Source organism: Amblyomma mixtum, chromosome 3, assembly GCF_055824585.1.
Source record: "Amblyomma mixtum isolate Tamu chromosome 3, ASM5582458v1, whole genome shotgun sequence".
Taxonomy (NCBI): Eukaryota; Metazoa; Arthropoda; class Arachnida; order Ixodida; family Ixodidae; genus Amblyomma; species Amblyomma mixtum.
The window spans coordinates 24014750-24025706 of record NC_143014.1 but is presented as its reverse complement, the minus strand read 5'-3'; the positions used below and the strand labels follow the sequence as shown (position 1 = coordinate 24025706).

The window sequence follows — 10957 nt, the reverse complement described above, 5'->3', positions numbered from 1 at the left end:
TCACACCCGCTGCAGACGTCAAACAGAAGTGACATCCAGCGACCACAACACATGCGTGTTGCGAGGAACGGCCGCAATGACAGTACTGGCCCCTCTCGCCCACATATGCCTGACTAGGACTAACGTGTATTTTATTCCAAAGCGTATTTGAGATCCACGAGATGTGTTTACAGGTGCGGCACGAAGTAAACTACCACAGTTTGTGTTCTTATGCGGCCTGCATTCGCGTCTCCCTGAATCTTAGGGAAGCGCTGATGGTTCGAACTACGAGAGCCTCCATGGCACTAGACACAGGATGATGCACGGAGTTTTACGGCTCCCGATACGGGTAGTTCTGTTTACTCTGTGCCGTTTGGGCACCGCGCGTACTGGGTATGGTTTTGTGAACGAGGTCCACTGAACGTTTGCAAGCCATATGATGTATCTCAAGCGTTCGTGATGCCTCAGGTGTGCGCAGAAGAGCCCTTATGCGTATAACACATACGGGCATGCGTTATGCCTCGGGCACGCGCATATCGCCCTCTACATCTGATGCAGTTGTTTGTAAAGCACTGCTTTGCAGCAAAGGAAGCCGTTGCTGCAGCGTCTCCACAGATCTTCCCGAAGACGCAGGGAGGGTCCGTAGAAAAATCTAACGATATCGATTGAAAATATGACAGGAGCAAACAATGATTCATTTTGCGTGGTACTGCAAGCCAGATCTGCGCATATTGTGAATTTTTTCACCTGGAATGCAGAGAAGACTCAATGCTTGAGCCCGTTTTGAGCAGGTGGCGCAAGCTACCACACTTTTGTTTCAGGCAACGCTGCTCAGAAAATGAGCTGAAACTCTCCACACGTATGTTGAAGATCTAGATGTCGCGGATATCTGTGGTGATTATGCAGACTTTATGCGTAAAAATACGCAGATGGCCACACAAACCTACAACAACAGTAACTGTATTGGTATACACTGAAACGCTTCCCAGCAAAAAAAAGTGGCATGACGTGCTAGCGCATGAAATGAAAAAGTCAGAGTTACAGAGCAGTTGTACTCCACTGACCGAAACGAGACAGCCGGGAGGTCTACACAGATTACTGTAGTGCGCCCGAAACAGCGTAAAGTTTACGGTTTATGGGTGTTAAACGTCCCAAAGCGACTCAGGCTATAAGGAAGTTTGCTGACCAGTGAAGCTCGCAGGACACTTAAGGAGGCGAATGGTCTTATTCATTTTGACCCGCGTTACTGCACTTGCAGCTTCGGACAGCACTCCATTCGTGTGCCGGCAAAGTACCTCACGTGGGCGATCTGCACACAGGACGCAAGTTCTACAGAGCAGAGCCAACGGCGCGTACTGAACTGTTGTCGTGTGTTGTGGTGGTGCACCTTCCAACCCATGGAATGTCTTTTCAGGGTTTGTGCAGGAAGCGGCGCGTCCGACGTCATGCTGCGGAGTAGGCAGGCGCGGGAGGTGAGCGAAGTGGACACGCGCTGCGGCTGGTGGGGTTGGCATCCAGCCCCACTGCAGAGGTTTGCGTCGGCCGAGTGGGTGCTGCTGTGCTTCTGCGCGGCCGGCTTCGTGCAGGGCATGGTCATCAGCGGCTTCATCAACGTGTCGCTGCCCACGCTCGAGCGGCGCTTCCACCTGCGGAGCGTCGAGACCGGCCTCATCGTGTCCATGTACAACGTGGGCTCGCTGCTGCTCATGACGCCGGTCACCTTCTTCGGGAGCGAGATGCACAAGCCGCGCATCATGTCCAACGGCGTCTTCTTCATGGGCATCGGCTCTTTCCTTTACACCCTGCCGCACTTCGTGGCGCCCCAGTACAAGTGAGCGACAACACCAGACGCTTTACTCATTTTATGGGCGGGGTTTTTACCCGCCTTTTCACTGCGGAGCTCAATTTCATTAGGTCGGTCGACATGTGCGCCATGAGGATCGAAAGAAGGAGTTGGAGGTACTGCAATTTGTGCACATAGGAACAAGCGGAATAGTTATGCAAGACGAAAATTTACAATTTTTGAATAACAGAATAATGCGGCACAAACAACTATAGCACTGAACAGCAGGAGCAATTACACATAACTTCACGCAAAGATGCAGGAGGATACAAGCAGTGATGAAATATACACAGACAAAAAGAATGAAAAGCAAGAGAGCGCGAAAATAAAAGTTCAGGAATAGTTCCAGGCAAGCAAACTGTCTCACGTCCTGGCGTCACGGAGGCGATCGGAATTGCCGGTGACGCGTTGTAGCGGGGCCGCATCCGTAGGCACCCGAGAGTCTGTATCTCCCCAAAGCGCACGGACTCGACGGACGGAGCCCACCTTTTCAAACCCTTCGTCAGGGTCGTGTGGTGCGGCCGTCAAGGCCACGAGCCACCGGGTCAGTGCTCCGAGGAGTCCGTCGGAACATGTCCGAATGTCCGGGTGGCCCGCCCGCATTTTCCGGGATGTAGAAATCGGCCTGTCCAACCGCCTTGTCGAGTCAGCCCTCTTGGGCCAGCGGGCACATGAGGTCTTCGCACTGCTTCGCAAGCAGAACATCGGGGTCTCGCGTTTGCGCACCTCGAGGCTAAAGCTCGTGAACGAACTTTACTCGGGGTCACATCTTAGCACCGCTTCCCGCGTCTTAGCCCTGCAAGGTTTTGAAGGGCCGCTCTTCCCCTTGGGAACTCGTGCGTCTCGCTTACCTGACGTCACCCAGCCTTCTTCTTTTGCCCTTGCCGCGACCGATCTGCAACGTCGGAGCGTTGGAATTTTCAGGGGAATGACCGAGTCGAAAAAAAATGCAGTAATAACGTAGTAACTGTTGCTGTTATTACCTCTTCTTGACCGTTACCCTTACCACAGGGTTCGGTGCTTGGGCCATTCTTGTTTAACATCGAAATTAATGAAATCGTGAAAGACATTCCAGTTCATATTAAACTTTACGCTGATGGTTTTGTGCTCAATTCTGAAACTAAAAGTATGTCAGGTCAGATAAAACTAAACGAACCATTCCAAAAAGTTACTCCATGGTGTGATTGATGCATTGCAGATGCCGATTAACTTCCAACAGCACGGTATACATGAGAATCACTCGCAAAAAAATCCCCTTGTATTCCATTATTCTTTTGCTAATAAAATTCTCTCTGAATTTTGCGCTACAAATATCTAGGACTATGGCTCGCTAATAACCTTGACAGGAGAAAACACATTAATCAGGTTTTAAAGAATGCAAACTAAACTTTTTTTTTCTTAGGCGTGCATTAAAACTGTCCGCACACCGAGTCCTGCTTCTAGCTTACAAATCGATTGTCCTTCTATAATTAGATTATGCGGTGATAATTTGGGACCAGTTTACCAAAACGAACGTTTAAAAAATTGAAAAAAGCGCAAAAGAAAATAGGTCCCTTTGTTTGCACTTGCTATCGACGCTCATAAGTGAGTGATCTGTTAAAAGAGGGCAAGTGTAATATCTATAACCGATAAGAATCGCGTTTCTAGAGTTAAATTCCTATATCAATTAGTCAAATGTGAGTTTAAGATTAACCTTGGTGGGTTAATATCTTTCTTTCCAGGTTACACTGCATGACAAGGTCAGAATCACCCCTTTTCGCCAGCACAGTAACTGCTTTAAATATCCGTTTTTTTTTTCGAGGACAGTAACGGAGTGGAATTAGCTTACAACGAAGTTCTACAGCAATCTCTGACATATTCATTGGAAGCCTGAGTGTTAATTAATTACAACTTTTTTGTTGTATTGCGCTCCTGACTCCGCCCTTGTTCTGAATTTATTATTATCGACTTGGGGCTCTTTGTGATAAGTATTAAATTATTCGCTCGAGATGTGATGTCTTCTTGTCAATTTTCTATAACTACTGTTTTGCTGCACTGACTTCATTGCTTCTTTTCTTCTTTTTTGTTGCTTCGTTTTGTTTTTGTTTATGGGTTAATCGTTTGTGGCATTTGTTTTGTTTACTGAATATCATACTTGTATTTTGATTTTGTATGACCGTCCTGCGCGAATCCCTTCCTGTGATTGCAGTATCAATCAATAAATAATAAATAAATGAATACTGCCTTCTTAATACCTCGCAAGATATCCGGTGCTATATGTACATTGAATAGAAAATGTACGATAGCTTGATTGACCAGAATATTCGCGTATGGACAACTGCAACAAACCAGACAACAGTTCTGCCAGATGGCATATGCATCTCTTTGCAGATCATAATGTGCAGCAGCCATTTACGACAAATCGGGCTAATTCATGCGTAGAAAACGAAAAACATCGATTTTCGTCCTTTCTGGAAACCTTCCCGTATTTCATTGTATATTCTTCATGGGAAATAAACATCTAATAATTTATTTGCGGTTGCGAAGCATTGCGTCTTAAGTGCACACTGTTAGGCCCTTCTCATGTGACTAAAAACGGGATTTCAACCTTGATGCATTTGATTTAAGGCTTACCGCAGCCTGTTGCAATAACACAGAGAAGCGAAATCTAAAATAATAATGAATAATAATCTAAAATAATCTCTAAAATAATGGAAATTCGACCGGTATACCCGACCAACACCTGTGCTTTGTGTATAAGGCTATCGTTTCGTAGACTGGACTGCCTGCTTTAATGGCTGCTTCTTGCTGTTGTTTCCCTTTGCTGGGAGGGCTCAACTATTTTCATTTACTCCCGAAAGCGGGCGAACGCCTGTGGCAAAAGTAGTTGGTCCCATATCACTAACTCGAGTGCGTAAATGTTGGTACAGGTATCTGCTGTCACTTCTTTCTAGATGTAAATTTTGCTACCGGAACTGTTCCAGCTGAGGGCGTCCCTGGGCGTCATCATATTTCTAGCACGGCGAAAGCGGAACCAGTTATTACAAAAGTGCAAAAAGGAAAGAGAAGATATAGGCAATTGCTGTCTTAAGCACCCGAAGGAGAGGATAGCAAGGAGAGGTACAGGGGGGAGCGATACAGAGAAAGGAGAGGGATGAGCTTTCCTTTCGACAGACTTCTGTCTTTCCTTTCGACAGACATTCGACAGACTTCTGTCGAATGTTTTCTTTTGAATTTACAGTATTTACAGAAGCCTAAAACAAGTGGACAAGTCTGCGGCAATTTTAACCGTGCGCGAGTGACCACTGCACACATTAGGAACATAGAAACGCTGTATATACAAAGCAGCGCTTACGCAACATCCTGTCGCTAATGGATCGCGGGTGGGTTGCACAAGCGGCCGGGGTTGGCGCCCGGCAGCATGTCGTCCAAAGGAGCGCACACGGAGCGTTCTCGTCACGCGCGCACAGTGCCTGGTGATGAGAAAGCGGGGCCCACCTGCTCGGTGTATGCACAGAGGCTCACCACTATTCTGCCGCGAGTGCGCGCACTGCAACGCGGCAACAGGAGCGCCTTCGGGCCTCGCGACGCGGTTCTGAGAAAGCGGCGCAGTGCACATGCTGCAGCGTCGCGGAGGGAAATTCCGCGGTGGAATCATCGCCGACGCCTCCTTGCGCGATGGGTGGGCATCCAGAAAGGAAGTGTACGCGAGTCGGCGCGGCCGTGGTTCCACTGCGAAACCAAATAAGTCACTGCACTCACAGGATCACGAGTTCAGCACAGTACTGCTTTATGCACGGCTACGCATGGGACCCATTAATGCCGGTATAATTTTGGGTCGCTGTGAGATTTATTCTGTTACTTCGAATGCAAACCTGTGCCCCTCATGACTGATAAGGTAACTTGACAATGACCCATCGAGAGTGGAGGATTTTCACGCCAAATGCTACCCCATCACAACTAATAGATCGTGGCCTGCTTGACGTATTTGCACGTACGGACATCCGGCAGAGCGTTTGGTGCATTCACTTGGCCAGGCTTCTTAAGAGCGCACCATGTTTTCTGCTCCAGATATGTCAAATTTTTCTTGTGGACGACGCGACCAGCGCACAACTGCCCTTTAACAGGTGACGCTGTGAATATACCGCCGACAGGCACGCGAATTGCGACAGAAGCGAGATCATTAGTGAATTTTAACGGAACTCACTCATCACACTTCTCCCCTCATCTGAATCAAAGCTGCTACTTCTGCCCACTAGGCCAGCTCTTGGAGCTCTGCGATCGGACACGATCGAGCCTTGACCGACTTTAACTTCCGATCTGGTGGCGTTATTAGAGAGTAAAGAGAACCTTTCCTCTAGTTGCATTAGACCCACTTGTTTTGAGCCTGCCGGTAATATAGGTGCGGAAGCTGAGCAATTCCACTCTTGTAAGCTCTGGCTGCTGGTTCGATAGAGAAAGCAGGACGCTTTTGAACGCTTTGTCTGTTACAACTGGATTCTCACACTAGGCACTGCGGGCTCCTGACTTGAAGGTGAGCAAACGCGAAGTTGCCGCTCTGTGGTACCGGTTCGTTCGCCACCAGGTACAGCCAGGAGGTGAAGGACCTGTGCCCTTTCGAGGCAAGCAAGTCGACCATCGTCGACCCCGCGGGCAGCCGCGCGCTCCGAAATTATCGCTTCGTCTTCATGGTGGCCAACCTGGTGCACGGCTGCTCCACAGTGCCCTTCTACACGCTCGCCATTGCGTACCTGGACGATAACCTGTCGGCTCGCAAGTCCAGCTGGTACATCGGTACGCTCCGAAACTGCGCACGCCGTGTCGGTTTTTATGTTGATCTTCTAGAAACATCTCAGCCATTGCCGCTCACGCAGCGTGTGATGGGGAATGGCACAATGTGTTTTGAAACAGCCTAATTCTTGCAGAACTGCGCCTGAGGGTGTGCAAGTAATTTTTGTTTGCATATCTACTCTTTTCCATCTGTTCTCGTCAAGAGCGAAGACACGAAGCACATACAACCGCTGTAGCTTTGCGCGGTAACGTGATCGCTCGTGTGAACTTCTTAACGGCGTCGGCGGACAGTTTCCTTATTCTTTTTTTTTTTTGCCGCAGGCATCTACTACACAGCAGCCATCATCGGGCCCGCCGTGGGTTTCATTGTGGGAGGCATGCTGCTCAACGTCTACACCGACATCACCGTTGATCCCAAGAGGTACATTTGACAGCAATCGCCCGCGGTTGGCAGCGGTGCGTGACGCACAAGACAAACGCTGTTATTCACATTCCATTTCGGCGCTAACGCAAAGCCTGACCCACATGAGGCGTTTTCCCAGGCGATTCGACGGCGTTGCCGGTGTGCTCATCTTCGTTGAAAAAAAAAGAAAAGAAGTTAGGCAGTGTTTAACCTCGGTTATACCCAAAGGTTGAGAGATAGCATTTTGGCAATGGCCCGGGTCAAATTTAGAGGTCGTCATCGTATCGGGCACGGTGAATTATATATGGCTGGACATCGGTTTTGGTCCAAATCGGTGAATGTGAAATTTCGGGAGTGGCCTAGGCGAAATTTTGGAAATGACCCGGGCCGAATTTGTCACCATTGTGTAGGGGACGCTCAATTATGACTGGACATCGACTTTGGTCCAAATCACCATCATCATCAGCCTGATTACACCCATTGCAGGGCAAAGGCCTCTCCCATGTCTCATCAATTAACCTTGCCCTTTGCTAGCTGCGCCCACCGTGTCCCCGCAAACCTCTTAATCTCATCCGCCCACCTAACTTTCTGTCGCCCCCTGCCACACATGCCTTCTCTTGGAATGCACTCCGTTACCCTTAAGGACTAGCGGTTATCTTGCCTTCGCATTACATGCCCTGCCCAAGCCAGTTTCTTCCTCTTGATTTCGTCTAGGATGTTATTAACCCGCGTTTTATCCCTCACTCACTCCACCCGTTTCCGATCTCTTAGCGTTACACCTGTCATTATTCTTTCCATAGCTCGCTGCGTTGTCCTTAACTTAAGCTGAACCCTTTTCGTTGGCCTCCACGTTTCTGCCCCATAGGTTAGTTACGGTAAGATACAGCTGTTGCATACTTTTCTCTTCAGGGATATTGGTAAACTTCCATTCATGACCTGAGAGAACCTGTCATATGCGCTCCACCTCATTCCTATACTTCTACTCATTAATGCGAAAGCATTACTAGGCTATGTCGGCGAGGTCGTGTCACCAAAACGTGTCCGCAGCAGTTGTGTCGTGCTCAGAAGACGTAGGATCAAACGAATGGTTGTAATCGATAGAGAACGATGTGAGGATGATGCGCAAAAAATTTGATGTCAGTAGAATTAGTTAATTAGAGCATAAATGTCGAAGAACTGTAGAAATAGCGCGGGCTTCGATATAGCGCGTGGACGGGAAAACAACCGTGGATGGTAAAATAGTGGGAAAATAGGCAAATGAGTGAAAATGAATTTTGTAAGTGATTTAAATGTGTTCGCAGTGATAAATAATCGAAGAAAAAACTTGATTTATATAGATTAATTAGTTAATTAGAAGCAAAAGTCGTTGGAGGGTCGAATAGGCTGGACGGGGATATAGTACGCGGACGGAAAAGCAGCAATGGCGCCAAATTTGAAAAATCAAAATGCATGATTGAGATGAAACTGGGTGTTCTCAGAGTGAATATGATTAATTAAGGTGATTAAATAATAAAAAAGTAAAATAAAGTAATTGCAATCGATAACCGTAATCAAAGAACATTATTAATGAAAATTAAATAGCTAATTAATGTGGTAATGAAGGTCAATGCGATGCTAATTATGAGCAAAGAGGGGCAAGAATAACAAAAAGGGGCAAACACTATCAAAGAAAGGCAAAGAGAGACGAGTGCCGTGGAGGCGTCAATGCTTTCGCATTTTCCCAATCCGCCCCGCCGCGTTGGCTCAGTGGTTATGGCGCTCGGCTGCTGACCCGAAAGACGCGGGTTCGATCCCGGCTGCGGCGGCTGAATTTCGATGAAGGCGAAATTCTAGAGGCCCGTGTACTGTGCGATGTCAGTGCACGTTAAAGAATCCCAGGCGGTCGAAATTTCCGGAGCCCTCCACTACGGCGTCTCTCATAGCCTCAGTCGCTTTGGGACGTTAAACCCCAACAAACCAAACCAAACCAAACCAGCATTCTCCCAATCCGCCCCGCCGCGGTGGCTCAGTGGTTATGGCGCTCGGCTGCTGACCCGAAAGACGCGGGTTCGATCCCGGCTGCGGCGGCTGAATTTCGATGAAGGCGAAATTCTAGAGGCCCGTGTGCTGTGCGATGTCAGTGCACGTTAAAGAATCCCAGGTGGTCGAAATTATCCGGAGCCCTCCACTACGGCGTCTCTCATAGCCTCAGTCGCTTTGGGACGTTAAACCCCAACAAACCAAACCAAACCAGCATTCTCCCAATCCGGGTTGCCGCAGTAATCTCTAACGTTTTCTCTCTCATGATCTTGATCAGCGGTCACTACCTGCCCTTTGTACCGCTTCCAGCTCCTTCCTAATAATTGTGAACTGCTGTTCTCTTTCTAGACTGTTGAACATTACTTTGGCTTTCTGCATGTTAATTTTTAGACCCACCGTTCTGCTCTGCCTCATTTATCACGCTCTGCAGTTCATCCCCTGAGTGACTCAGCAAGGCAAAGTCATCTGCGAATCGCAGATTATTTACGTAATCTCCTTTAACTCTTATGCCCAACTGTTCCCAGTTCAGGCCTCGGAATACCTCCTGTAAACAGGCGATGAATATCACTGGCGAGATCGTGTCTCCCTGCCTGACGCCCTTCCTTACTGGAATTTTATTGCTGACTTTATGGAGAACTATGGTAGCTGTGCAGTTGCTATATATATCTTTCAGTATTTTGACCTAAGGCTCTTATACACCCTTCTGCAATGCCTGCGTGACTGCTGAGGTTTTCACTCAGTCAAATGGTTCCCCGTAATCATTAAAGTCATTAAAGGCTATAGGTAGGGGTTCGTTATATTTTGTGCATTTATCTATCACCTGATTGGTAGTGTGAATATGCCCTATTGTGGCATATCCTCTACGAAACCCTGCCTGACCTTTTGGTTGATTGATGTCTAAGGTTGCCCGATTCTATTGGCGATTACCTTAGTACATGCCTTGCAGGCAACGGACAGTAACGGACTGTCAGTTGGTCCAAATAGAGCAAGGTTAAATTTCTGGGGTGGGTCTACTTTAGGTTGGGGAAAAGCACAGATATGCGGTATGTAGAAGGCGACGATGAGCAGGCCGTGCCGCCTGGAGGAGCAGTTGGAAGTTGACGAAGACGACGCTCTGCAATACACAGCGCTAGAGTGTGGGGCAGTGTAATACGAGGCGATTCGGCTGTGGCTATAGCCTAGTTGTGTCTTTCAGCGTCCTCTGAAACTGATCTCTTCGTGCCGCAGGTTCGACTCCCAGTCGAGGATGGATTTCTTTTTTCTATCTAGGCACATTTTTACTTTGCCTAGGCTGAAGGCCAATCTTAGACAGCGGACAGATCACGTCGTGTTGAGCGGGCTTGGTGCATCGAGTCACGGCCCCTCGATATCGAGCGGCCGTGACCGAGTAGCGCTATCGCTCTAACCTGTGAGAGCCGGCACCACCGTCGCGTGATGGTGTGCACAGCCGGGCAAGGACCAGCGGGTCCAGCGTACCAATGCAGCGGAACGTTTGTCTTGTCGCTGCCACTCGATGGCGGGCCTCAGTCTTATGACTGCATACAGTTGGTCTGCGTTCTCGTCTTGGAGTTGGCTGCCTGTGCATTACTGACTGGCTGGAATTTAACGAAAAACTGACTGGTGGAGTCGAACGGCCACGTACCTTGCATTACAAAACTGAATGCGACTCTAAAAAAAAAAAAAGGCGAGAAGATTCACTGCAGGGCAGAGGGCGTTTTGCCTGCGCGAGCATTAATTATGCAAACAATATAGAAAAATTAGCAGCCTAATCTGTGCTACGCCTAGATTATTCCACTACAGGAATGCGTGCGTGCTGATCACCCATGTTCTGTTGCCATAAACAAAGCAGAGTTTGAAGGAACTTACTTTTAATCATCGTTTGCTCTGTGCTGTCGCGCTGGACAGCGAGTAACGGCATGCGATAACTGAAGTCAGACACTTAG

The 10957-nt window shown here is 48.2% G+C and overlaps 1 protein-coding gene across 1 annotated transcript in view; it reads left to right on the top strand.

The window, feature by feature from the left end:
• Positions 1 to 1424: 1424 nt before the first annotated feature.
• The window catches only part of LOC149349441 (solute carrier organic anion transporter family member 4A1-like), a 67631-nt gene continuing 58098 nt past the window's right edge, over positions 1425 to 10957 (top strand). Inside the window, exons 1-3 of the mRNA XM_089575455.1 lie at positions 1425 to 1810; positions 6387 to 6595; positions 6914 to 7013. Coding sequence (XP_089431581.1) covers positions 1425 to 1810; positions 6387 to 6595; positions 6914 to 7013 — 695 coding nt within the window. The remainder of the gene's footprint in view (positions 1811 to 6386; positions 6596 to 6913; positions 7014 to 10957) is intronic.